Source organism: Penicillium canescens (genome assembly GCF_028828765.1).
Source record: "Penicillium canescens strain IBT 15451 chromosome Unknown utg000004l_segment0_segment0, whole genome shotgun sequence".
In the NCBI taxonomy this organism is placed as follows: Eukaryota; Fungi; Ascomycota; class Eurotiomycetes; order Eurotiales; family Aspergillaceae; genus Penicillium; species Penicillium canescens.
In genome coordinates, this window is record NW_026703966.1 from 2,132,765 (window position 1) to 2,159,250 (window position 26,486).

Consider the following 26,486-nt stretch of genomic DNA (forward strand, 5'->3'; position numbering starts at 1 on the left):
CTGTCATTGTAGTTTGGACGTGTTATTGGTGTAGGGAGACACACACTATATATATTGCTAAAGCTGATACGTGAGGTGCTTGGATGTAACTTTCACCAAATTCGTTTAAAAAACTGATCGATTCTCAAAGTGTTTGAGCAAATTATTCACCTAATGGTACTGCGATATAAATCATATTGAAAATACATAGCTCATGCATTGATTGTCAATATCAACAGCTGGCGCAACTACTCTAGGAAGCTCAGAGACAGTCGCAGAGCGAATCCTTGCATTGATAATATGCATAATTAAGTCCTTGTATACAGTAAGCTGGTTATACATATAGGCAGGTACCCGGTGCTGGACTGATAGGCTTGGATGCAAGCAACATATATATGAGTCGATATTGCACATCAATTCCTGTGCCCCCGTGAGTGGCGACAGTTCATATCTTCACATTAGCTATGACTGATTGTCCAAAACTGCGTCTATGCATTAGGAACAGTCTACAGGTATTTTGCAATAGATATGGGGTGCAAATAGATTGAAATGCAAGGCAGTGTAGCTTGCAAGGATTGCATACAAAGCCCTTTGATAACCCTGCCTGTTTTATCTAGTCATGTCGTAAAGAGGAACTCTATTACAGTGGAAGTGCGAGTAGACCTTGATGCAAATACAAACAATAAGTCTCTTAATTAGGGATGAAGGTCAAGTGCTATGGCCCCTGGTAGTGTAAGGCTTTGGACGTATGCATCTATATGAAATGACTGCTCACCTTCAAATAATGCTATAGTCAATGACTGATTAAACGGCATAGATACCAGGTTTATGAAGACAAATTGACCTGCGAAAGAATGTAAAAGGGGTGAGACGAGTTGGGAACAAAGCCAAGGTTGGGAGGTGCTAGGTGTTCTCACCAACAAAAAGAGCTTAGAATAGATAAAGCAATGTTTAGACGCGGGTGACACATCTCTAAATATAACATCAAGTCAATAGAGTCTCGATGTTATTTCCCTAGAGTGATGTATAGACTAAGATGGTGGTCATAGTACGATATGCCAATGCTCCGATCAGGACCGGGAGATTGGCCGAGAGTAGAAATTGATAATCGCGTAGTAAAATATAGCTATATACAAATATTAAATTGTAGATATAATAGATAGAATCTCCTAAATCAGACGAGTCGAATGAGTGCAAATAAAGACCCCGTTGGGGGTGTAAATGACAATAAAAAGAGGGCAGAGGGAGGAAGAAGGAGGAGAAGGTCGAAGGTCCTGAGAGTTTTGTCTTTGCTGCTCCCGCGGGCTCCTCGTTTCGGCCAATCAGCATCCGGGGCGCGGTCCTGCAACGATCTACCGCTTCTTTTATGCCTTTCCTTCTTTCTTGATTCTTCCTCCTTCAATCTCCTCCCCCTGGACCACCACTCGCCACTCTGCACCTCATTGCTTGGGTCACTGCAATACTATACTGGACGCGTTCTACTCCGGTAAGTCCGTTGATTTCCCCGACGCATGGCCATTCGCGTGATCTGTGGCTGCGACCAGGCCTGATCACGACGACCCCCTCCCCGTGAACCATCGACTCAGACCCAAACTGCCGGAGTCTCTGCTATCCAAACCGCGACTCCCGTCCCCTCTGCGCCAATTTCGGGGTTGACGCGGTGTTCATCCTCACCTCCGCAATTCTACAATGTGCTGCATCCGCTGACCAGGACCGCGTTTTGTCTAGTCCGTTCATGATTGACCCCGTTGACGATAGATTTTGGTCGACTGGCGCGTCCGCACGCAATCTTTAGAAGATCATGGTATGCGGCACCTTATCCGATGGAATGGCTGCGGAGACGCCACGGAAAATGTCATGGATGTTGCGGAATACAGAGGCTTATACAATCGTTCGCTCAGGTGCTCTTCAAACGCAAACCGGTTCAATACCTCCCACAAACCGTCATTGAAGATGACAGCTCCGAGGTAAGCACCTTCGACACCTGTGGATCACCACCCGCTGACCTCTGCTCTCCTTTCAGGTTTGGGTCATTCCAGAGACCAACGAGGTCTTCACCACCTACGAGCCCTACCTCCAGCGAATGGATTTCTACAAGCAACGCCGATTCATCTGCGAGATCACCGGCCACTCGGGGTTGACATTTTTCGAGGCACTGCGGAGTGAGGTACATTATGATCTAGACTCGGAGTGACGGATAAATGCTAAATTGTTGTTAGACTGAGGAATCGCGTGAAGTGAACAACAGTTTCCCAGATGCGCTGAGAGAACCTATTCTCCGCCGAATCCAATTCTCCACAGTCTCAAGGGTTGACAGTCTAGGTATGCCACTACTGTTTTATTCGATAGGACCAAGCTAACTTTTGATTTTCAAGTGGACGAGATTTACGAAGTATGATTTCGAATTACTCTTATTGCCTCATATTCTAACAAATCCAGGAATTCAAATCAGACTTCTATCCCGGCGAAGCCGTTCTAATCTTGCTGGAGGACAGCACCCGGCTTCATGGTACTATTCGTGACAAGGCCAACTTCGCTGAACAGCTGTTTGCCGACGGAACTATCAGAACGCCTGCTTTCGCCCGTTATCTGGTCAAGATCCTAGACCGGCAAAATGAGGAGGCCCTGCTGGATCAGGACCACATCACACGCGATCGAAAGGCATTCACCAAGTTGATGCTGCGCGGCTTTATCAAGAATAATGTCACCAGGGAGTCATGGACCGGTGCTCCTTGGTTGGTCAAGCCTTCTGTCGCCGAGGAGTACAAGATCCCAATCGAGGTACCCAAACATCTGCAATACGGCGCCAAGGTGGCAGAGAAGAAGGCAATGAAGAAGGCAGACCAAGACGGCTTCTTCGGTTTCTTCTCTTCTCAACAACTCCCTGAATTGAAACCTGCCACAAAGGGACAGAAGTCCAAGTTGTCTGCACACGACATGGCGAAGTCGAGGGAAGCGCAGTACCAGGAGTATCAGCGATCACTGAATGGAAATCCGTCATTCCTGCTCCCATCTAACCCCTTGCGTCCCACCAAGCCGCCACTGGTTGGCGATCGGAAGTTTTCTGCAGGTGGGAGCCCTTATGTTGTCATCAAGAATGAATCAAGACCGCCCACCCCACCACCCATCAAGTATCCTATTGAGGATCTGGATCTTGCTCCTAACCAGGAGAGGCAACATCGTCCTACTTTGAAGTTTTTGATGGTGGGTGAGTCTGAAGATGACGGAACCGAAGACCTTCTGCCAGATGATCTTGAGCCTGAAACGGTGGGATTGCTTCTGGAGACCTGGAATACACTTAATGTTTACTGTGAGGTGTTCGAACTGGATTCCTTCACTTTTGACGACTTCGTCCAAGCTATGCGATTTTCGTCAGAAGAGATGGACTGCGAGATGTTTGTGGAGATCCATTGCGCCGTTCTCAAGAAACTGGTCAATGCGACGGGGGATGAGGGCGGTGCTGTTCAAGTTTCTCTCCCTGACTTCCCAGTTGATGACTCGGATGAGTCCGAAGAAGAAGATGAAGACGAAGACGAGGAAGAACCCCCTAAGCCGGCTGCCGGGCCCGGTAGAATGACTACCAGAAGAAGCCTGGCTATGGAGGAGGCACAGACCATCAAATCGCATATCGGCAATGACGATGAAGAAGACGAGACCAAGATTCATCGTGCTGCCGAGATGTTCGAAAAGTACGGCTGGATTGAGCGTCTTCGCAAACGCGACTTCCGCAATGGCGGGTGGCAGATGGTGATGATCGGTCTGTTGCACCAGATGTCAGCCCGTCCCCGTTCGGAGCAGATTTGCAACGACATCCTCAAACACTTGGCTCCTCTCGATGCAGAGCCTACCCAGTACACCGCGCTGGAGCAATACCGCACTCTCGATATCAACATGCGCACCAAGGCCCTGCAGATCATTTGCATGCTCAGCCTGGAAACCAAGGCGATCCGTAATTATCTGGAGGAGTGCAGCAACCAGATGACGGAATTGCGCAAGGAGAAAATCGAGTACCAGAAGGCGCGCAAAGCAGCGTAAGTTACACTTCTATTGTGATACTAGCAACCGCTAACAAATATTCTAGACTTATCGAGCTCCGTCAACTTCATCAGGAGCGCAAGGCCGTCCAGCCCGAGCCCGAAAAGAACGGAAAGTCCCCCACACCCGTTCCCGAACTGGATGGGCTGGATGATTCTAGGATGACTGGCCTGGAAGGCGATTCTGAAATGCCTGTCGATACTGAAGACGAGGATACCCCTCGGCCGCGTGCGCTTCGGGGAGGTCCCGATCGTGCCCTCGAGCGCAAGCGCAAGCAAGAACTGGAGAAAGAGCGAAAGGAGCAGCTTGCGAAGCAACCAAAGGGGTCGAAACAATACCAACGAGTCCTGAAGAAGATCGACGACCAGAAGGCCAAGGTCGACAAGCTCCAGGATCAGATCGAGACGGTTGAAAACAACCTTCGCGAGGCCGATTGCCCCCGAACCCGATGCCTTGGACAGGACCGTTTCTGCAACCGCTACTGGTGGTTCGAGCGGAACGCAATGCCCTACGAGGGCATGCCAGAAAGTTCGACTGCAGAGGCACTATACGCTAATGGTCGTCTGTGGGTACAAGGTCCAGACGCAATGGAGCACGCCGGCTTCATCGACATGACCGAGGAGCAGCGCAAGCAATACCAGAGGCACTTCGGGACCACTCCAGCGGAGCGCAAGAAGCACGAGGAGGGACCGACCCATCTGTCGAATGCCCGTGAATGGGGCTACTACGAGGACCCGGATGCCATTGACCAGCTTACCGAATGGCTAGACCCGCGCGGCAACCGAGAGTCCAAGCTGCTGAAGGAGCTCCTGCAGCAGCAGGACTATATCGCCAAGTACATGAAGAACCGCCAGGCGTACCTGGCCCGGACCGCGGAGAGGGCCGAGTCGGAGGATATCCCAGCCAAACGTGTGACTACTCGCACTAAAACCTATATGGATGTAAACAAGCACGGTCTCCGTTGTCTGCACTGGAAGAACAACACCGCCCTGTCCGAGAATGGCCATCTCCACGTTGACCCTGACCGGCCTGCCAAGCGCACCAAGCGGGTCTCCGATGACACCAGGGAGACCAAGGCGAAGACCTTGACTCGACAGAGCTCCCGGCGCAACCGTTGATCCTTCACTTGTCACGCGACCACGATATTCTTTGTACTATTTCCATTCTATTCTGCCTCGTAAACATTTCGAGCATGGAGGGAGTTTTATATTAGCAGGTGTGAACTTTAGAAATGCAAACATAGAGTGAAGATATTCCTAGTAGAGTCGGGTATAAACTCAGTAGGTCAGCGGATGACAATTCGGCTTCTCGGGACTCGTTGGCCCGCCACTCGGTATCGGTATGGTAATCCACCGGTTATTTGCGGGGGGCGGCTGGTATCGGCATGTCAGTCCGTACACTCCGAACTTCGCCAGCCAAAATACGTCAGTGAATGTGAACACACACCTGTCTCTTCTCTCTTACACTCTCCATTGCACCTTCTACACATTCTCTCACATTGTTTATAATAACCAAGGGACCAAGAACCCTCTCCCTGCCCGATTGGAGGCTCCCGAACATCATCCGCTAGCCCGAGATTTTTCTTCCTGATTATCGCCGAACTGATCACGAGGGGGGATACCGTTATTGCCCCAGATATTTCCCCCCGGCCTCGGCTGTTCAGCGCTCTCTCTTCCCATGTCGACTGGTTATTCAGACCATGTCAATCACGACCGCAGCAACACACAATCACGAATCCCGCCTCACAACACCCAAGAATTTACTCCGCAGTCTGCTCTGATGAGCGAAATCTCACATTCGAGATCGCCGAGCGCGTTGACGAGTAGCGCAAAAGCCCCCATGGTCTCAAAAACTGTCACCGCAGGCCAGCAAAATGGCGAAACAAAACCGCCACAGAAACAGAGCTTGGATTACATCTCAAGAACTGGGTTAGCTGGAGGACTGGCGGGGTGTGCGGTAAGTGCGGCGCGGGTGAAGAAGACCCGGTTGCGATATTCATATACTAACCCTGGTGGGAAACCTAGGCCAAAACCGTCGTGGCACCCCTCGACCGTGTCAAGATCCTATTCCAAGCCTCAAACCCTCAATTCGCAAAATACACAGGCAGCTGGTATGGCCTTTCCGCAGCCATTCGAGACATCAAGCGCTCTGAAGGTGCAATGGGCCTGTTCAAAGGCCACTCCGCCACTCTCATCCGAATCTTCCCATACGCCGCCATCAAATTCCTTGCATACGAACAGATCCGCGCAGTTGTCATTCCTTCACGGGATAAAGAGACTGTATTCCGCCGGCTGGCGTCGGGCAGCATGGCAGGAATCACGTCTGTCTTCTTTACATACCCACTAGAACTCCTCCGAGTGCGAATGGCCTTCGAAACGAAACAGTCATCCCGCTCTTCCTTGACAGACGTCTGCCGTCAGATCTACCATGAGCGCGCGCAGACCTCGTCAACAGGCTCCGCTGCGGCTGCCGAATCTTCTACCGTCGCTGCTGCTGAAAGTGCTTCCGCAGCTGTGAACAAGATTGTCCCGCGCTCTGGACTCACCAATTTCTACCGTGGCTTTACTCCTACTATCCTCGGAATGCTTCCTTACGCTGGCATGTCGTTCCTCACTCACGACACCGTCGGCGACTGGCTCCGTCACCCTGCTGTTGCGAAATATACCACCATCCCGGGTTCGACGTCTAAGAGGTCTGACAAGGGACCCCAACTCACTGCTGTTGCAGAGCTATCCTCCGGCGCGTTGGCTGGTATGGTCTCGCAAACATCTTCCTACCCGCTCGAGGTCCTCCGCCGACGCATGCAAGTTAGTGGTGCAGTTGGTGATGGGCACCGTCTTGGACTTGCCGACACTGCTCGTACTATCTGGCTTGAGAGAGGATTCCGTGGTTTTTGGGTTGGGCTGACTATCGGGTATATCAAGGTTATTCCCATGGTTGCTACCAGTTTCTTTGTCTATGAGCGCTTGAAGTGGTCGCTAGGCATTTAAAGGCCTCAGACTTCTTGATCTTTTGTTTTCTTTTTTTCTCTTGTCTGAACATACATCATGAGATTCGGGTATGGATAGTCCTCGACCACACTACCACTTCTTGGCGTTTCGTGGATACCTTGGGAGGTTTTTCTTTTTTTGCATTAGAAGCTTGGATAGCTTGCTTCGAAGATACACTAGAAGTCGTTTATACAATTTACTATGTCAAGTCACTTTGTCAATTTCTTACTCTTCTGATATCTGTAAACTCAAGATTGAACTTGGCACTTTGTATAGTCCCGCGGGCGCACGGACCACCGCATTAAAAAAAGTTGGATGATTTCCGCCTCTCACGAAAGTCTACACTCCCTCAAACCTCCAAAATGACGACCCGCACACACAACGAGTTCCTGGACACTGCAGCCTGCGATGATGAGACCAGCGATCGCGGCTACGACTCAGAAGCCAATGTAGCAGAGAGCAAAGGACGAGCCGTGAAGCGGCGACGAACAGCCGACACGCAAGACTTCTTCGGAGTAGAGTCAGACGAAGACGACGACAATGACGAACTCGAGGAAGAAGAAACCCGCGGCAAAGGCAAGAGCCGCAAGCAAGCAAAGACCAAGCAAGCCACCAACGAGGCGGACGAGGATGAAGAAGACGACTCGAACGACGACGAAGCAGACCAAGACAGCGCATTCCTAGAAGCAGCCGCCAAAATCGCACGCACAAAAGCCCTCCAACCAACCGAAAAGAAACCCAAATCCGTCAACGGCAAACCCCCAAGAAAAACAAAACAGGCGTCATCTATCTCTCCTCTCTCCCACCTTACCTCAAGCCCTTCGCATTGAAGGCGATGCTGGAACAACGCGGCTTCGAACCAATCACAAAGATCTTCCTGGCCCCTCTCCTCCCCTCAGCAGCAGGAAACCGGCGCCGCAGCAACAAGCGCAAAATCTACACGGACGGATGGGTTGAATTCGCCTCGAAGAAGACAGCTAAGATTTGCGCCGAGACGCTGAATGCGCATATTGTCGGCGGGCGCAAGGGAGGCTGGTACCACGATGATGTGTGGAATATGAAATACCTGCGTGGATTTAAGTGGACGGATTTGATGGAACAGGTTCAGCGTGAGAGGAGTGAGCGCGAGGCTAGGCAGCGGATTGAGGATTCGCGCGCTAAGAAGGAAGAGAAGATGTTTGTTGCTGGTGTTGAGAGCGGGCGTGTTGCTGATGGGATGGCGAGGAAGAATGAGGAGAAGGCGAGGAGGAGGTTGGAGGCTGAGGCTGAGGCTGAGAAGGGGGTGGAGGTGTCGCAGAAGAAGATTGCTCAGCCCGTTCGGAGACGATTCCAGCAGAGTGAGGTTGTTCAGGGGAGTAAGGAGGGCGCTGTTGCTGATGATGCTAAGAGGGTGCTTGGGAAGATTTTCTAGGCTGGTCTATTACTCTTGGACTGTTAGATATCTATGCCATTTTTAATCGGAGTATATGAAGATTGCATATGCTGTACATTGCATGTATCTATTTGAAAATAAGAAACTTTTTTTGTTGGATTGAAAGACCCAGGAAACAAAACAGAAACGCCGGCCAGTGCCATGATCGTCAAGGATATCACACGCAGTAAGCTCAGAGAGCTTATTCATTGTCTTCCATGTTCATCTCGTCAAAGTCATCAAGCAGCTCGTCCATGTTAATCTTAGGCACGGTCTCGTCTTGCTCATCCACATCATCATCCTCGGCCATCTCAACCTCCATTTGCTCGGGCCTGGCTTGCTGTTGGCGGACCTTGTACAGGTCAAGCGTTTGACGCAGCTCCTGGTCCTCCTCGACATCACGCAAGAACATCTCGTAGTCCTGCTCCATGCGGTTCTGCTCTTGCTCCTGGCGCTTGCTGGTGGGTACGTTACCGCCAGCGAGGGCTTCCTCCTCATACTCCTTAGCCATACGCTTGAGGCGCCAGCTGCGGTTCTTGGACTTCTTGCTGCGGACATAGTGCTTCTTCACGAGGACGACATCGGGGATTGTCGAGCCGTATTGGTGGCTACGCTCGATTTCCTCAAAGTGCTCGTTGTTGAAGTTGGTTCCTGTCAAGTGGTAGCCGAGGACGGAGTCTCCCACGTGCAGGATACCACCGAGGTGAGTCCGGGTGAAGTAGGTGATATCGTTGGATCCTAGATCCGAGGCGCGGGCAACGGTGGCTTCGGACATAAGGTAACGACCGTTGGACAGACCGGTTGGCTCGATGTCCATGACGATGAACTCCTTGAGCTCGGTAACATCGGCAAGAGTCTTGAATGGTTGGCGCCAGTAAACGCCGGTGGGAACATCGGTTGTTTGGAGGGTGCAGGGGTCCATGAGGTTGACGGCAGTGCCGACGCGGTGACAGAGGGTCAGAGGGGCGATGTTGCCCAGAGAGCGGGCCAGCTTAAGTGGTAGAGCAACCAAGTCGTCCTTGCAAATGGGGATCAGTTCAACGGAGTATGTGAACTTGTACGACTTGGTAGAGGTGTGGATATCCATCGAAATGAGTTCCTGGGACTTCTTCGACTTGCAAGGAGTCACTGATTGCAGGAACTCGACCATCTTGTCGGCATGGTTTCTCTGAGCAAAGTAGAAGTCAAGACCGTCCTTTGCTTCCTTAATGTTGACGGTATCCTTGTGGGCACCGTGCTTGAGAATGACCTGCTCCAGGTAGAGGAAGGTTCGCTTGTGAGGAACCTTCTGACGAATCTGAACAGCGGCGCGCCAGGAGTTATGGGTATAAGATTTCTGGCAGTCGGGACATTGCTGTGAGGCGACGACATATTCCACCTCAAATGTCTGCTGGATAATGGTACCCTGGAAGGCTTCTTGTTGGATTGTGATCTTCATCTTGATACGGCGGGAGTGGGGTTCGGTCCAGATGAAACTGGCGTCGATAATGCGGACTTTGGAAAGACCACGCAGCTTGCGTAGACACAGAGCCAAGAGTTCCTTCGACTCGGGGGCAGCGACAACCCAGCTTTGAGGGGGTTGCAGCCAACGCTCGCAGTCCTTGCAAGTGTGGAGGGTGGCTTCACGTTGAATGCCCTGGGAAACATCGACAGTGAGTCGGATACAGTCTGAGCAGAGGGCTCCAGCTGAGGTCGTTCCATCAATGGGAGCACCACAGTTGCAGCAAAGAATACTGCAAATTATTAGCATTATCAGGATTAGCGGGGGAACATAACGCACGTTGCTGCAATCTGCTCCTGTTGTCCCGTCATATAGACGGGGGCATCCAGATCCATCGACATCTTGAGTAAAATGCCGGAAATAAAGAAATAAAGAAAAAAAAAAAAATTAACCGTAGTATAGAGTCCAGGACTCGAGTCTGGTTATCGTGGATTTGTAACTTTTGCCCCTCCGAGAATCTTTTTTGGGATGACTCAGCTGTTTGCATTGTTTGGCGCTGCTATCGTTGATATCATCCGATGGAGCAAATCAGGACTTCCAGGTTTCCTCACTTTCTTGGTTTAGCATCTTCACAATGAGCAGGGCTCTTTTACGAGGGGCTGTATGCCAATCGTGTCGCCATGAGGTACTCCGGTCTTTTGTATCCGTCTCAGGTGTTCGACTCCCGCGATATTCTCTTCCCTGCCGTTCAATCTCCAACCTTAAAGCTTTCTCCACGCTAAGCTCACTGCGATCCGATCGTCCTCCAACTTCGCATCGCCTTGACGTCCATCTGGCTGAACCAGGAGAGTCCCCGGTTCCAGCCGAAAGCAACGCGTCAGCCTCTTCACAGCATGTTCCTTGGTATCTGCAGGAGGAGGCGCCGGTCGAGGATCGTCCGTTGACTGAAGCCCATCTCCCCGAGATCCCCAATGACTCTCCGGAGATGCTTTCCACCCTTCTGGAATATACATATAAAGATCTCGGTCTTGATGGTCTGAAACTTTTCGACCTACGCGGCCTCGAAATCCCCGCGGCTCTCGGTGCCAATGTGATCATGATTGTTGGAACTGCCCGTAGCGTGAAGCACTTAAATGTGTCCGCTGATCGCCTCTGCCGCTGGCTGCGAAGTCAATACAAGTTGTCTCCATATGCCGACGGCCTGCTAGGACGCAACGAGTTGAAGATCAAACTCCGCCGTAAAGCCAAACGGGCGCGCGCTGCTGCCGCCGCAGGTGCAATGGTTGATGAAAAAGACGATGGAATCACCACGGGCTGGATTTGTGTTAACGCGGGCGTGGTGGACAAGGATGCTATCTCTCAGACACAGCTTAGCGATGCCGGCTTCGAAGGATTTGGCAACCTCGAGCTTGGGACTAACGTAGTTGTCCAGATCTTTACGGAAGAGAAGCGGGCCGATGTTGACCTTGATGGTCTTTGGGAGGCTACTTTAGCCCGCGAAGGCCGAAAGAACGTTCGGCAGACCGATTCTTCCGAGCCTAGCTCTGCACCTCCCAGATCTATGTCTGATGGTTTCGGCTCCTCTCCCAACCAAAAGAGAGGCTTCCATACAATGCGCCGACTCGCAGTACCCGAAATGAATTCCATTGAGTCTGGCCTAGGGTCTACCCTTCCTGTTATCGGAGCTTCACCCGCCGCTGGCAGCGCAGAAGCCGTCGCATCCCAAATGACACCGGCGTCTTTGCTTCAAATCCTCCGCGAACTCCCGGCTGAGAATGCACGGAGCGAGCTTGGGAGTGGTCCAGATGATCGCACGTCCACTCTTTTTCTACGGCTCTTCTATACCAACCACGCCACAAAAATCTCGGCCCAGGAGAAGGCTATCCTTCGATTGAAGTTGCTGTCAATTGCGGTGTCTAGACAGCACTCAGCTTACAGTAAAGATGCCCTGTTCAGCGCATTTTCTGATTTCCTCCAGGATGGTTACGATCTGCCGGACGACCTTGGCTTTGATGTTGTCTCTGCCCTGCTGGCCCCCAGGCCAGTTGGTGCGAATCCACAGGAACTTGCATCGGATATTCCTGAAAATGATATGGAGCTTGCCCTGAGTGTACTGGATCGTCTCAGCCTACGTGGCGTACCCATTCTTAACATGAGAATGTTCAACATCCTTTATCAAACATGCGTTACGCCAAGTGGATCGTCCGTGGAAGGTGCTTCGCAGACATCGTCTACTACTCAGCGAACTAAGTCCCAACGAATTTTGTCTCGGCTGACCAAGATTGTCGCGGCAGCCAATGTTCCATTCGACGCTGACGAAGCTCGTAAGCTCATGGTTACGCTATTTCAGTGCGGAGACCACGATGGGTTCTGGCGATTGTGGAATATGTTTCCAGTAAAAGGCCTTAGCCGTACACAAGATGATTACACTCAGCTGTTCCAGTTGCACGCTGAACTTGGCGACGAACGGCGAGCACGCGAGTGCCTCTCTCTTGGCATACCGCTGATGACCGAGGAGTCTCCTGCGATTGCGCTAAAAGGCCTGGTTGTGCCTGCCATCATGCATTGTATCTTGGTGGCTGACCCGACCATTCACAAGCGTGAAGAAGATGGTCCTCCGAGTTTCTATATGCCCCTCTGGACTGATTGCCAGGAGGCACTGGCTTTCGGAGCCTGAACGAAGAACAAATATCTGTAAAATAATATAGCATATATTCTGCATGTACAATATCAATTTCATGTCAATGGTTTGGAGCGTCCTCAAAGTTGTATTTCATTGATGAACTCGAATGTACGGGAGTAGTCAGCTCGGATAAGTTGAGCCTCGGCAGACGATCACTGATTCCGGCGACTGTCACCTTCATTTCTCCCCCATTTCCAACTTTCCCAAGGATGACTGCTCCTGACCATGGAGTATCTTCCTAGTCTACAACAGGAGTTCGACGAGCACAAGCCGTCGCTCTTCGGTAAGTTACCATTGACACTTCCCCGCGGAGATGGGGAGACCCCAGACACGGGGAAGGCCCCCATACAGCGGAATTGCTAACATCAAGCTCGCACGCGACAGAACTCCTCGCTGAACAGCAGCTATCCGATCTCCTCCCACCATCTCTACGCTATCTCCTCGCAGTCGCAACACACCGCCACCCGCGATACCTTCTCCGGATCCTCAATTCCTATGACGAAGTCTACGCCCTCCTCTCATTAATTGTCGAAAGGTACTACCTCCGTACCTTCGGCGGCTCCTTCACGGAGAACTTCTACTCTTTGAAACGTGAGCGCGTTCTCCGCACCAAGAATGGCGAGATCCCGCGCGCCCAGGTCGGCGCCGCTGGCCCCGTGCGTGAGGCCCTCAAACTACACTCAACAGACATATGGAAGAACCTGTTCGTCATGGTCGGAATCCCCTACCTAAAGCGCAAGCTTGACGAAGGGTATGATATCCACGCTGCTCCGCAGGCATCCCTGGTGATGGGCGGCGGCCCCCGATACAACCCCAGCGACGATCTGCCGGCCAATCCGTCGCTGCGCCAGCGCATCTTCCACTTCTACAAGTGGTTCCTACGCAAAGTATACCCGTCCGTCAACGCTGCGTACTACTTCTCCGTTCTGGCGTTCAATCTTGCCTACCTCTTCGATAACACAAAGTACTCCTCGCCATTCCTATGGCTGATCGGTACGCGCATTCGCCGCCTCGGCGCCGCAGACCACCGCGCCATCGCCGCAGTGCTAGATCCCAAGCCTGGCCCTGGTGCCGGCCGCTCTCAGCGACCAGGCGGTGGTCTGCTCGGTCTTCTAAGCCCCCAAAATCTCCATACACAAGCCCTGACCTCGCTACGGTACTTCCTCCCCGCATCGATCTTCGCTCTGAAGTTCCTAGAATGGTGGCACGCCAGTGATTTCTCGCGTCAGCTTGCCCGAAAGGCTACTGAGGTCCTCGACCTCCCCGCTCCCGTGGTTGCTGGCCTCACATCTCCAGCTGAGCGACGGAAATCGTCAGACGAGAAAGAGAAGGCTAAAAAGAATGCTGCTGCTGATTTAAAGCCAGCGCTTAAGTCTCCCCGTCGCCATCAGCCTCCTATCTCTGCTACCTCTTATCTTCCCATTTACACCGTGTCTTTGCCTCCGGCTGATCCCTCGAGTGCGAATACTTGTCCTGTCTGTATGGGCCAGCTCGTTAACCCGACTGCATGCCAGACAGGGTATGTCTTCTGCTACGTGTGCATCTTCCACTGGCTGAATGGCGAGCACCAGCGCCAGCTGGACTTTATGACTGGTGAGGGTGCTGGTGCGCCGTGGGAAGAGGAGATTACTGGCGACGACGAAGACACTAAGAAGGGCGCTGGAGGTGTCTCTGAGGGCAAGGGGTCTCGTAAGCGCTCTGGTAAATGGGAGAGTGGCAAGGGAAGATGCCCCGTCACAGGACGAAGAGTACTTGGAGGTACTGAGGGCCTGCGGAGAGTGTTGATTTAATTGTTATTTTATATCCCTTTTGTTATTATATCTTCGCCAACATTGCACAGAAACATCCATGAGGATTATAGATGACGATGAATCTACTCAGATTAACTATGTATACGAGAGGCTTGAATTAGAACATGAAAGGAGAAGGATTCGATCCATCGATCTATACCAAAGACATATTCAATCCTGGCTGCAGAACAAAAGGTGAAATTTTACCCTCGATGCTGACTTATATATGAAGTTCATTTAAATTTTGATAACAATGAATTGCCCGCTTGGGAGCTATAGTTGATACTTCTTCCGGTAACAAACCCAAAACATACTCTGAAGCCTATTGCACAGTATAAGGCTTTGCCCCCTTCCCAAAGATCAAATGCGGCTTCTCAGCAGCAACCTTAAGAATGGTCTGCGCAAAGACGGAGTTAGCCCACGAGAACCAAGGACGAGTATAGTCCTTGATATTGTTAACATTAATAGACTCATGAACAAGACCCAGCAAGCTTGAATCCCGAACAAGATTAATATTCGTCAGGATCTCATCATCATCATCAGAAGTCATAGCCGCAACAAGCAAAGACATAGGCCAAGCATTCTCAAGGCCAGCATGCGGTCCGCCAATACCACGGAATGCCGGACCTTCCAGGTAATACGGGTTCCCAGACTTGGAGGTGATCATCTTGCGGGTATTCTGGTAGACAGTGTCCGATTTATCCAGGAAACCGAGGTAAGGTAGAGAGAGAAGTGATGGGATATTAGCGTCGTCCATGAGAACGCGCGAGCCATACCCGTCTACCTCGAAGGCGTAAACATCGCCGTAGGTGGGATGCTGCACAATACCGTGCTCGCGGACAGCCTTGGCGAGTTTCTCGCCGCGCGCTTGTAGGTCCTTGACTAGATCGTCCGGTCCACCGGCGGCTTTGATGACCTTTGCCGTTTTCTGGAGCTGAACGGACATCATTGCGTTGGGTGGAATGAAGAACCCGAAGATCGTGGCATCATCGCTGGGACGGAAGGCACTGCGAATTAGACCTGTATCGCTGTTTAGTGGGTTGCCCACGCCCTCCAGGCTGAGGGTTTCGGTGCCGAGAGTCGTCTGGCGCTGGAAAGTGTATGCGTTTGTGACGAACTGGTTCTTTGAGTCGAAGGTTGGCTGAGACTGTGCGTCGATGGTCCGCAGTACGGTCTGCAGAGCTTTGTACCAGCGGTCTGTTAGGAAATCGGTTGAGCCGGTGTTCTCGTGGAACTCAGTGCCGAGGAGGAGGAAATGCGCAAGCGAGTCGAGCTCGTATTTGCATTCGAAGACAAAGGACTTTTCATAGGCGGGGTGGACTTTGTCCGTTTGGGTGCTGTTTTCTGGCTTGATGCCGCTGAGAGATGGCGGCTGGAATGCATTGCAGTATGGTGACTGGATGACGAACTCGGACTGGGTGTTGATTGCACCGAGGATAAGTGAGTACAGGTTCGCGTCTTTGGAAGCCAGTGCTTGGTAGTTCGTGAGCTGGTTGGTCGAGTCGCGCAGCCACTCGGCGTTGATATCGCCTGTCACGACGAATGTCTGCGTGCCTGTCCACTGCGCACCAGATTGTGTGCTGGCTCGCTTGGTAGAGGAACTGGATCCATTTGTGTGCCATCTAATAGTGGTGTCAAGGGTGTTGGGGTAGGCATTGCGGAAAAGCTGGGCCAGGTCTTTGTCTGTTAGGCGCGATGTTATATCGTCGATGACCTTCTCGACGGCGGGTGATGAGAACGTCCGACATGCCTCTGCGGGTCGCTGGTAGGGAAGCCTCAAAGGACCTTCGCTATAAGGAGCACTGTCATATTCCCGATGAGCAATTGTCCGGGTACCTTTTGATGGGGGAGTACTTACTGCGGCGTTGATGCATATGAAACATAGTCAGGGCAAGCCCGTTTTAGGATGGCCGGGTTATCGCGATCTGGTAGGGCATTGGCAAGGCCCAGCAGAGACGCGGCGAGGATGACTGAGAGAGTCATGGCAGTAGGTCATCTAGGTGTAAGTTAGTCGAAACAAAAGAGGGAGTTGTGGGGGAGCCGGGGTAATTAAGAGGGGATGTCGATCCTAACCAGGCAGGGTCACATTCCATAACATGTTGAGATACACTATCTGCAATGTAGCCCTAATTCAGTTTCGGTGCATTAAACTGCGAACTGAGGTGACATCGGCCACACGGATGCTCACTTCTCCACAGAGTGCGGAGAAGATCGACATTGTTTAATTTCCTCTTTGGGTAATTCTACTTCTATACTCCGTAGAGACAAACAACATGGTATTGAGTGAGAACTATAGGATGGAACTCATTTCTTCCCAAAGAAAGACATGATATTACCTTGACCCTGGCCAGCTTTACCGGCCTTACCCTTGGGGACATTGACTGCTGGCTTCTTCTTAGGGGCTGGCTCATCTTCGGAGAATGACTCCCACGACGCTTCTTCCCGAGTCACTGTTACAAGTTAGTAACAAATATATTAATGAGTCCTAGTGTGTTGCACAGACCTAGGTATCCTTCCTCGTCCTTGACCGTCTTCTTCTTCATGACCTGTCGCTTGCCTCGCCGCCGCCCGCCTTGCACGGTTACTTCTTCTTTAAGTTCAACTGGCTTGGATGGCGGTGGTTGCTCGATAGGTGTAGGTTCCCGAGATGGGTCCTCGTCAGCATCGGGCATTTCTTCGTCTGGGTATTATATTAGTAGGGTTGCAATTCCTGCAGCAATTCGGCACATACCGTCAGCTTCGTCATCGTCCATCATTTTCTTTAGCTTTTCTTCGCGTTCTTTTCTGCTTTCGCGGTTTGCAGCTGCTGCCTTGTCGCCGCTATCAGGGAACAGTTCTTCTGGTTCTTCTTCGGAAGCATCATCAAGCACAACTGCGATATGTTAGCTAATGTTTCAATATCACACGGGGTCGACTCACCATCCTCCGTGCTTAGTTCTGCAGGGGCAGCTGTCTTTTGTTTTGGCTTCGACTTAGCGAACGAGCTGAACAAGCTGCCCTTTTTGGCAGGCGCAGCTTTGGCAGCGGACTTCGAAGATGACTGGGAGTTTGCGGAAGTGGATGGCTGAGAGCTCGGATCATCGGTCTTTGTTTCAGTCTTTGCCGGATTGACTTCCTTCAGCAATGGCCGTTTGGCAGGTACTGTCGACTCGATAGAAGGCCTTGGTTCCTTAGCAGCTGGCGCCTGAGCCTTAGCTGCTGGAGGTGGAGGTGGGCGCGTGCCAGTTCTCCGCTATAAAAGGTACCCGTTAGATTACTATAACTGGCTTCCAGGATAAGATCATACCTTAACATTTCGGTTCTGGACCATGCCCCATTGCTTTCCACACTCCAATGGATCTTCCTGCGCATACTTTATCGCAATCTCGCGACTGACATCGACCAACACGTTCAAATCAGGGAGAGGTGTGGGTTCAATGCTGTAGACATGGATTGTAGATATCGACTGGAAAGTTGATTTCGCATCTGCCCCGTTCGTTCAGTATTCAGTCTACCGTCGAGATCTTCGGACCACCATACCTTCCAGGTCTTCTTCACGAGCTAAAATGATTGACGCAATGCGGGTTGAGTTTGAAGATGCATCCTGGTTCGGCATCGAGCTGGGCAAGTCAGGGCTGCTCTGCATAATCTCATCCTCGTCTTTGGCATGGCCATTCGTAGGAGTTGGCTCTGGTGCTTTCTGGATACCGGAGATGACGTAGGTTGCGTGGACGGTCTGTGGCTTCTTCGCGTTCTCATTGCGATGGAATTCAAAGAGAACCCTAAGTAACCAAATTGTCAGCCTCTGCTGGATCTTCTCCAAGTCCTTAGACCTACTGTTTGGCTCGATTGGCGGGCACCTTTAGCGCGCGGCTCAGTGAGCGATAAGTGACCTATTCCCGGTCAGAACATGAATGTTGAAGAGAATATAAGAGGAACATACAGCATGTCGCTCATTGAGCACGTTCTCAGCCAGATACAGCTTGGAGTCCATCGTTGTGATTTGCAAGTTGCTCCGACGCGTGCCCAAACCACTTAACGCGTATCAGTCAGCGGGTCTTGGCGTCTGCACTCCACTCCCATTCTCCTCTCAAGATCTGAGATTCTACAAAGACCTCGCGTGAGGTACAGGTCTCTTCTCCAATGGATCAATCGTTCGACCTGCCCGATTCCACCGATTGGGTAGGAACGCCTCTGTCACTACTTGCGCCACTCGAATCCTCGCTCCGGTGTCAAGTCTGCAAAGACTTCTTCGATAACCCGGTCATTACATCTTGCAGTCATACATTCTGTTCACTATGTATTCGCCGCTGTCTAAGCACCGAAGGGAAATGCCCTGCTTGCCGGAGCTCTGACCAAGAGCTGAAGCTGCGCCGTAACTGGGCCGTACAAGAACTGGTCGACGCGTTTATGACGGCAAGGCCGAGTGTCCTGGGGCTTGCACGAGCGGAAAAAGAGCGCCTTAAGAAGGGTGAGGATGATACCAAGCAACTGGCAAAGAAACGAAAAGTTAGCCGCGTTGCAGAGGAGGAAACGCAAGTTGCAGAAGTCAGCTCGCAAGGCCGACGAACACGGTCTCAAAGAACCACAAGAACCTCGGTAGAAGCGCTGATTGCTCCTCAAAGTATTCCTGAGGTTATTGAGGATAGCCAAGATGACGATGAATACATTCCAGGTATGGCATCTTGGACTCGTATGCCAGACTCAGTCTAATAATCTCATAGAAGATGGCATGGTCGCGTGCCCGATCTGCTCCCAGAAGATGAAGGAGGAAGCGGTCTTCACACATTTAAACGTTCACACAGAGGAGGAAGCTCAGCCTCCAAAGCCAGCTCCTTTTGGGTATGTTGATTCTATTACCGAAATCTAAGAATATGCATGCTAATTGACGTCGCAGGTCACTGATGGCCCCACCCCAAAAGGATCTAACCCTAGGCAAACCTCCCGATCGAATCCCCGCCATAAACTACTCCATCTTGAAGGATAATTCATTGCGAAAGAAGCTCCGGGACCTCGGTATCCCGGAGTGGGGTCCCAAACCGCTTCTGCAGCGACGCCATACGGAGTGGATGAACCTGTGGAACGCGAATTGCGATTCCAAAAACCCCAAATCAAAACGGGTATTGCTCTCAGAGCTGGATATCTGGGAGCGGACGCAGGGAGGGCATGCTGCTACGCCATCACCATTTCTTTCGTCAAGTAACGTTATGCGCAAGGACTTCAATGCGAACGAGTGGTCCACAAACCACGATGACGATTTCAAGCGCCTCATTGCAAATGCGCGGAAGAAGAGTGAAGCTCAGATCAGGTCCACTATTCCTGGAGCATCAGAAAGTTCGTCTGGGCCCGCGCAAGCTCAACCACAGCAGCATGCTGAGGCACTGCCACCGAATGGTGCTCGCATTGAAAACAACCCAGGCTCAGATGCCAATAATACCATCGACCTCTCCGGATGACTATGAATGAATATGAATCGAACCCGACTGGAAACTCACTTCAATAGTGAACTGTGCCTTTGAATGACAGATCTCTTGTCCATAAACAGGCTGTGACCTATTTCGCTGGCATCGGGCGATCTTCAACAGACATATTGGAAAGTCTTTCAATGCTGCCTGCAAGCTCAGACTCCAGATTCTTGGCCGCCTGTGCTTTCCGGGTAGCTTCGTCGGAGGCTTGCTTGGCACTGTCCAGCTCGGCCAGTCTCCTCTCAGTGGCTGCTGCTTCTTCCCTCTCCTGCACTTCCCTGTCAGCCTTCTCCAGGGCTTCAAGCTCCTCATCAATCTCTCCCTCATCAATGACCGGGCCGGCTTCGTTCATAATGCTGCCGACCTCATCCACCTTGGTCATCTCCTCACGCAACTCCTCAACGATATCCTCAACCTTTTCGGCGCCACCAATCTGTGTATGAAGACCACGGAGAACCCCAGTGCTTGCCTGCATGACCTGCACAATCTCGATCTGACCGGCAGCTTGTTCGATTCTGGCGTAGACCTCTTCGAGCTGCATAAGAGTGTCAAGTCTCTGCTTGAGGTTCTGTTCAGCCATCTTCTTTGACCTCACAGCGGCTAGCGCCGAAACTCGGTTCTTGTTTGCCAGTGCTGTCTTCGCAGATGTGTTCAGCTCGATGATCTTAGCCTCCAAATTCGTGACCTGCTTAGACATCGTCGCTACCAACGTCTTGATAGACGCAATGGTTGTGTCTTGTTGTGTAATCTCTGGCATCTCGCCTGCGGATTTGAACTTGATTGTCTGCCCATTCATCAGTATCTGGGCGTTCTGGCCAAAATACCTTACATAGTCAACTTACCTTGCCATCATATGCAATAGCACCGCTGTCGCGGGACAAATAGAGCAATAAAATATCAAAATCGGCATCTGATAACTCTGTCGCATCATTCAGTATACCTGCAAACTCCTCAACAAAGCTTTCTTTCGAGTATATTAGATCCAGTTTCGAGCAATTGCCGCCAGTAGCCTTCTTCACGGCCAAGTCTGCTGTTTCCTGTCGGGAAAAAAGAGAAAGTCAGCAAAGATTGATGCAAGCATAGTCCCTCGACCAAAAAAATATACCTGCAAATTCTCCACCAAAACCAACTCCTGCACCTGCAACTTCGGCGCCGAATCACTCTCCAAACCAACAACAAACCCCTTAAGCTGCCTAACACCCCAACTCATAACATTCCACGGACTCAAAACACCAGGATCAATAACCCTCCACTGACTCTTCTGCAAAAGCCCAGCAGTAGTCTTGTAAACCGGCAAAGGGATCATAGAGCGTTTGTGCATTGCCTCATCGAAAACAGTGCCCAGCGCAACAGGTCTCCCCCACTCAGCACTCTCCAAATCCCTAAGCAAGGACTCATCTGTCCGCAGAATAAGGTGATCCGTCTTCTTTCGCTTTGCTGGTGGCGATGCTGAACTATCGTTCTTCGCTGAGATATTCGACCCGGATCGTATGCGGATTCCGCGGGAGGATGTGTAGCCGCGCTTCGCGGCTCGGTTGAGTGCTTGTTCCCATGCGGCGACGTTGACGGCGTAGCCGTCTGGGTTTGTTTTCTTCTGCGGTGTGAAATCGGAGTAGAGGGATGGGAGGCGGTTTCTGGGATTTCAAGAGGATTAGTATATTATCCTTTCTTGTGTGTACATGTATTTGGTGGGCTGTTTGGCTTTTGGGTTGGAGATGCGGGCCCGGACTCGGGCTCCGGGGGTTGTAGTCTCTACCTGCGGAACGCTTCCTCATTGTTGAGGATGTATTTGAGTAGGTCGCTCATGATGCTTGCGTATATAGAAGAGAGGGAAGGCGGCTAGCCTTGCGAGAAGTGGTTAATTTATGCTTATTGGAGGTGCAAACGAAGGTCATGGGGGATCGATCGTCCGTCGCTCTGTCAACAGAAGGTTTATCGATAATGGCCCCACGTGACGAAGTGTGAGAGGCTCTTGATGTATACAGCTTAGCTACCTGGAGATAAGACTTTCTGTTTGAACAGGTTTGGTATTCTATGGTTATATGCTATGATGGTGTATTAAGGCCGTAATGAGTCTAAGCTCGTTCAAAGTCATCATTCGGGTTCTCAGGGTCCCGAGGACCCTGCGTGTTGAGGGCTCCGGCGTCCAGCTGCACAGGAAGCCCAATCAGAGAACGGCGATGGCTGCGTTTGTCGAGCTTTTCGCTGGTCTCTTCAGTATCTAGGGGGTCTTCGGTGGGCGATCTATCTCTGGCGTCAAATCCTCTAGCCTCAAGATATTCAACTTTGACAGCATGGCGCAGGTTGTCGACGAAACTTTGCATCTCAGGCATTGGGAACACACCATCTGCCTCCAATACGTCAGCATAGAGACGTTCGGCTTCTTCCAGACAGGCTGAAGCAAGTGTTGGTTTGCCGGCCTTGAGCCATTGGTCTGCAGCGAGCGTACTCCACATTCCGGCTTTTCGGCGGCGCCCACCCCATTTGGCTGCACCAACTGGTGTCTTGGATGCATAGCATGCTGCTACCCTTTCGGTGTACAGAATCTGACCCACCGAGCCAACCAACCCAAAGTCCATGACCCGCATGGCCCATTTGGCTGCGCTCTCGGTGGCTGACCCGCCGCGAGATTTGAGAAGCTCGACTGCCAGAGAAAGACAACGGAGTGCATGTGGTACGTCCGAGCAACGCGTGAGATAGGAATAGCAGGCAGTCTCGAACAACTGGTCCACGCTATCAAGCTTGATTTTGGCTGACGTGGCCAGTGGATTCAGAAGCATGCTGACAGCGCACATCTCGTGGGCGCCGGCATGATATTTCCACGCTTTGTCGTTGCCGAAATCCGATCGAATCATCTCGTACGTGGACGTAGAAAGCTTCCAGTCGCGGAGCATGAATGCAAAGTCTGCCATCTTCCGTAGGACAGCCTCGGGGGAATCTGGACTGTAGAAGTGCTGCGTTGAATCGTAATTCCCACTGTTACCACCTGACGAGCCTGCGATACCTGAGCGCGAACTTGATCCGAAAGCCCATCGCTTTGACATTGATATAAACCTTCCACTGATACCGCGCCTCCGCGATGCGACTTGATCATTCCAAACAGCCACCTTATTTTCCATGAATGGTATCACAGACTGCACAACTAGCTCCCGAATGAAGGCCCTAATTGCAGTTGCATCGGAATCAAAGAGATATGGTGTGCCATCGGTGCCGAGGTCAACCAAAGTTTCTGAATGCAAGTTAGCAGATTTCCGGCTGTGGTTTGAAATTAACTTGCCTGCTTCACCTGCCCCCGACAAATGCTCTGAAGGTGTGAGCCATTCGCACTGGGGAACTTGTACACTATCATCATCTGTCACGACGCACTGACTGCTCCGAAGCCTTAAAAGATGACAATGTAGCCCAAAGTGCCGCTTCATCTGATCGTAAAGCTTGGTAGATTCCGTGATATCATCTCGTTCCTCATCATGGACCAGGACATAATACCGAAGATACTCTTGATGGACCCAGTCGGGAAGGTGTCTGTCACCAGTCGTACTGTCCGCATATAGCTGCCTGAGTGTCTCCAGTGGAGCCGGATTGCGAGAGCTGATGGCTATTACATTGGCCACGGGATGGCCGAATGTCTCATGAGGCGCTGCGGGTGCGGCACACAGAAGTTGTTGAAAGTACGATTTGAATAGTGGCGTTGCTGCAGGGAATCCCAGCACATCCTTTGCCCGTACTGATGCGCCCATGAGACCCTCCGAAGAATCCAGCTGTTTCGTCAATACCTCCTCCATCTGCGCCAGCGGACCGGAATCTCGGCTTGGTGTAGCCTTGCCGATCCCCTTGAAATTGACAAAGCGTACTCCATAGTCTTCCCAGGCACGACTTGAGCCTATGCTATCCCGTATTACCACCTTCCCGGAGACAGTCTCTCCAAAAGGCCGGATCAACTCCCAAAATCCCCCCTTGAACCCTTTGTTCCTCACCAAGTGATCAGTATCCTCGGATGCATGAACAGCGATTGTAGGCGAGAAGGACCGAATGATTAATGATCTGATATCTTCCGAGCCATCTGCCCGTCCATCGAAAGGCGAACCGATGGATGACCTGGCTAATTGCGGGGTGGAGGATCTCCCAGAGCGCGAGTGCGGCGAGCCGGAGCGGATCGGTAAGTCGGAAATGGTGGCTGAGAGAGGAGGGGTTGCTGATGAGGCTGACTGGGATTCGGCCAGTTGGACATCTATAGACTGAGCTGATTCATGCTCCTCCGGGTATCGTGATGGGGAGGCGACTCGCGTAACGCCGGGTGAGAAGGACGGCGGAGGTTTGACCGGAGTAGCATCTCCGGGCGATGTCATGGACAACCGCTGCTCTGTGTAAAACTGAAACTAGTGATGTTGATTGGCAGGCCCCATCGACTGGGATCTGAGGTTGGGGTGTAATAGAGTAGTTGTTACGGGTTCACGGAGGTGTTGTTGGGGGAGAAAGCCAAGATGAGGGATTCGGCCCGATTAGCGCTGGCAGGGACAACGAAGCGAATCGACAAGAAGACGAGCACTAGACTGAAACTGGGTATTTGCGAAGTATCTCGAAAGTTCGAAGTGGGATGTTGAAAGTGTAGAGTGCAGAGCGTAGAGTAGTGAAGACAAGGCGGGCTACATGATCTTCCCACGTGAGGCCTTATCGACAATCAAACCTGACTCAGTTTCATTTAACTTGCGCACGACTAGGTATGTTCAATGAGGCTGCGCTCTTTAGGGCTCTTCTTTGAGTCATCTGGTCTTTCTTTTACTCCACTTGCCCGCACTCTAGCAAGAAAACCAGGACGTCCATGCCCAATTCAAGCTCTTCCCCTCCGAACTTATTCTGTACCTTGTCGCCCGTCCATGCGCAACCGCGAATTAGACTCTCACTTCTCAGGGCGAGTCAGTAAGAGACGACGCATTCCTTCTCCTCAGCGGGAAGCTTCATCTGCAACCATGAACCCCGCCGTGCCGACTCTCGAGCTCACTCCGATTGAGAGCACCCTGCGAACTCTCCTCCTCGACGTCGCAAACTACATTCGCGAGAAGAAATTATCTGAGGGAGGCCAAGATGCCCCCGAGATTGTTTTGCGGTTCACGGGAGGCTGGGTCAGAGACAAACTGCTCGGTGTCGAGAGCCATGACATCGATGTGGGAATCAGCAGTATGACTGGGTTCCAGTTTGGCATGGCTCTCAAAGAGTACCTGGACGTTCCGGAACGCCTAGAAAAGTACAAAAACGGCCTACCAGATGGAGAAATGCATGATGCTATTGTGAGCCTTCACAAGATCGAGGCGAACCCGGAGAAATCGAAGCACCTGGAGACCGTCACGACTAAGATCTTTGGTCTCGACATTGATTTGGTCAATCTACGGAAAGAGACATACTCAGACGACAGTCGCAACCCACAGATGGAGTTCGGTACCGCAGTTGAGGACGCTTTGAGGCGGGATGCAACCATCAATGCGCTATTCTACAACCTCAACGAATCGCGGCTGGAGGATCTTACTGAACGGGGTCTGGATGACATGAAGAAGAAGACTATTCGATGCCCCATGGAGCCATACCAAACCTTCAAAGATGATCCACTGCGCGTGCTCAGATTGATCCGATTTGCAAGCAGACTGGGATACCAAATCGACCATGAAACAGAGGCCGCTATGCAGATCGAAGATATCGGCGAGGCACTGAAACTGAAAATCAGCAAAGAACGCGTGGGAACCGAGCTCGAAAAGATGTTACGTGGTGAGTTAGTTGCATCAACCGATCATGTGCTTTTCTAACCATAACATCCAGGGCCTGACCCCCGCGGCGCATTGGAGTTCATTGACCGACTTAAGCTATATCCCACTATCTTCGCTAATCATCAGGATGACGCCAAGGCCGATACATCGACATGGCCTCTCGCATACAACACGCTGGCACGGTTGCTGCACCCAAAGTCCGAGGATAGCGAAGAGGTTCAGTCGGCTGCGAAACGCATTCGTGATATTACCACCAGCGATGAAACCAGATACTATGCATGGATGGTCGCAACATTTGCTCCTTGGTCCTCAGTCCCCGGCCGCACGGCCAAGGGCGCGAAAGCGAAGCCAATCCCCCCACGAGCAGTTGAGGTCGGAAAAGACAGTCTTCGCACCGATAACAAGACGCTCAATGTACTCCGCGCCGCGGCTCTGCATTTCGAAGAGATTATTACGACCAAAACCGCACTCCTTGCCAATGAATTGAGTGGAACACCAGCAGAAATCCGACAGCGCATTGGATTGCAAATTCGCTCATGGAACAAGGACTGGAAACTTTGCATTCTTCTGGCAATCATGCAAGAAGTCATGAGAAAACGTGACTTCGCAGACGGTAAGAGTCCTTCTCTGCATTTTGTGGTGTTTTTCTAACCCTATGTAGTGGTTACCGAGTACGACCAGTTCCTTGTATACATCGTAGAAAACGACCTGGAGGATGTATGCGACCTCCGACCAATTGTAAATGGCGATGAAATTATGAATAGCCTAGAAACCAAAAAAGGACCGTGGATGAGCAAAGCAGTTAATATGGCGCTTGAATGGCAGTTGCTACATCGTGATGTCGACAAGGAACAGGTACTGGCAGAAATCGCGGGTCGACGAGCAGAGTTGGGGTTGTGAAGTCAGATGACACAAAAATAAACCTAGTGGAGATCCCTCACTTCTTTAACCTGCCAT

General features: G+C 51.4%; 12 protein-coding genes across 12 annotated transcripts; 7 read left to right on the forward strand and 5 right to left on the reverse strand.

Moving 5' to 3' along the window:
• Window positions 1-1,378: 1,378 nt before the first annotated feature.
• Window positions 1,379-5,284, forward strand: N7446_006167 (uncharacterized protein). The gene is made up of 8 exons (XM_058514915.1): window positions 1,379-1,465; window positions 1,524-1,783; window positions 1,881-1,946; window positions 2,003-2,146; window positions 2,199-2,301; window positions 2,355-2,371; window positions 2,419-4,010; window positions 4,061-5,284. Exons 2-8 carry the CDS (start codon window positions 1,781-1,783, stop codon window positions 5,130-5,132), a joined length of 2,997 nt encoding a protein of 998 aa, XP_058372093.1. The 5' UTR covers window positions 1,379-1,465; window positions 1,524-1,780; the 3' UTR covers window positions 5,133-5,284.
• Window positions 5,285-5,691: 407 nt separating this feature from the next.
• On the forward strand, window positions 5,692-7,004 carry N7446_006168 (coenzyme A transporter; the record flags this gene model as incomplete). The annotated part of the gene is made up of 2 exons (XM_058514916.1): window positions 5,692-5,970; window positions 6,039-7,004. The coding sequence occupies 2 exons, from the start codon at window positions 5,692-5,694 to the stop codon at window positions 7,002-7,004; spliced, it is 1,245 nt and encodes a 414-aa protein (XP_058372094.1).
• A 362-nt stretch (window positions 7,005-7,366) lies between these two features.
• N7446_006169 (RNA-binding ATPase activator ESF2) lies at window positions 7,367-8,415 on the forward strand (the record flags this gene model as incomplete). Its single annotated transcript, XM_058514917.1, has 2 exons — window positions 7,367-7,757; window positions 7,784-8,415. 2 exons carry the CDS (start codon window positions 7,367-7,369, stop codon window positions 8,413-8,415), a joined length of 1,023 nt encoding a protein of 340 aa, XP_058372095.1.
• A 68-nt stretch (window positions 8,416-8,483) lies between these two features.
• On the reverse strand, window positions 8,484-10,289 carry N7446_006170 (ribosome-binding protein NMD3). Its single transcript, XM_058514918.1, has 2 exons — window positions 10,196-10,289; window positions 8,484-10,148 (listed from the first exon to the last, which is right to left on the reverse strand). The coding sequence occupies exons 1-2, from the start codon at window positions 10,255-10,257 to the stop codon at window positions 8,618-8,620; spliced, it is 1,593 nt and encodes a 530-aa protein (XP_058372096.1). The 5' UTR covers window positions 10,258-10,289; the 3' UTR covers window positions 8,484-8,617.
• A 201-nt stretch (window positions 10,290-10,490) lies between these two features.
• On the forward strand, window positions 10,491-12,533 carry N7446_006171 (RsfS/YbeB/iojap family protein; the record flags this gene model as incomplete). The annotated part of the gene is made up of 1 exon (XM_058514919.1): window positions 10,491-12,533. One exon carries the CDS (start codon window positions 10,491-10,493, stop codon window positions 12,531-12,533), a length of 2,043 nt encoding a protein of 680 aa, XP_058372097.1.
• Window positions 12,534-12,764: 231 nt separating this feature from the next.
• pex12 (ubiquitin-protein ligase peroxin 12) lies at window positions 12,765-14,329 on the forward strand (the record flags this gene model as incomplete). Its single annotated transcript, XM_058514920.1, has 2 exons — window positions 12,765-12,822; window positions 12,924-14,329. The coding sequence occupies 2 exons, from the start codon at window positions 12,765-12,767 to the stop codon at window positions 14,327-14,329; spliced, it is 1,464 nt and encodes a 487-aa protein (XP_058372098.1).
• Window positions 14,330-14,651: 322 nt separating this feature from the next.
• Window positions 14,652-16,312, reverse strand: N7446_006173 (glycoside hydrolase family 125 protein; the record flags this gene model as incomplete). Its single annotated transcript, XM_058514921.1, has 2 exons — window positions 14,652-16,131; window positions 16,188-16,312. The coding sequence occupies 2 exons, from the start codon at window positions 16,310-16,312 to the stop codon at window positions 14,652-14,654; spliced, it is 1,605 nt and encodes a 534-aa protein (XP_058372099.1).
• Window positions 16,313-16,633: 321 nt separating this feature from the next.
• On the reverse strand, window positions 16,634-18,302 carry N7446_006174 (uncharacterized protein; the record flags this gene model as incomplete). Its single annotated transcript, XM_058514922.1, has 8 exons — window positions 16,634-16,779; window positions 16,833-17,009; window positions 17,061-17,201; window positions 17,249-17,561; window positions 17,616-17,794; window positions 17,849-18,090; window positions 18,146-18,201; window positions 18,252-18,302. The coding sequence occupies 8 exons, from the start codon at window positions 18,300-18,302 to the stop codon at window positions 16,634-16,636; spliced, it is 1,305 nt and encodes a 434-aa protein (XP_058372100.1).
• Window positions 18,303-18,451: 149 nt separating this feature from the next.
• Window positions 18,452-19,764, forward strand: rad18 (E3 ubiquitin-protein ligase RAD18; the record flags this gene model as incomplete). Its single annotated transcript, XM_058514923.1, has 3 exons — window positions 18,452-18,983; window positions 19,033-19,150; window positions 19,206-19,764. The coding sequence occupies 3 exons, from the start codon at window positions 18,452-18,454 to the stop codon at window positions 19,762-19,764; spliced, it is 1,209 nt and encodes a 402-aa protein (XP_058372101.1).
• Window positions 19,765-19,861: 97 nt separating this feature from the next.
• N7446_006176 (putative vacuolar sorting protein SNF7 family protein) lies at window positions 19,862-21,579 on the reverse strand (the record flags this gene model as incomplete). Its single annotated transcript, XM_058514924.1, has 4 exons — window positions 19,862-20,557; window positions 20,616-20,810; window positions 20,879-21,407; window positions 21,530-21,579. 4 exons carry the CDS (start codon window positions 21,577-21,579, stop codon window positions 19,862-19,864), a joined length of 1,470 nt encoding a protein of 489 aa, XP_058372102.1.
• A 269-nt stretch (window positions 21,580-21,848) lies between these two features.
• N7446_006177 (TRAPP III-specific subunit 85 family protein) lies at window positions 21,849-24,119 on the reverse strand (the record flags this gene model as incomplete). The annotated part of the gene is made up of 2 exons (XM_058514925.1): window positions 21,849-23,002; window positions 23,051-24,119. The coding sequence occupies 2 exons, from the start codon at window positions 24,117-24,119 to the stop codon at window positions 21,849-21,851; spliced, it is 2,223 nt and encodes a 740-aa protein (XP_058372103.1).
• Window positions 24,120-24,647: 528 nt separating this feature from the next.
• Window positions 24,648-26,429, forward strand: N7446_006178 (tRNA adenylyltransferase; the record flags this gene model as incomplete). Its single annotated transcript, XM_058514926.1, has 3 exons — window positions 24,648-25,530; window positions 25,582-26,142; window positions 26,191-26,429. 3 exons carry the CDS (start codon window positions 24,648-24,650, stop codon window positions 26,427-26,429), a joined length of 1,683 nt encoding a protein of 560 aa, XP_058372104.1.
• Window positions 26,430-26,486: the final 57 nt, after the last annotated feature.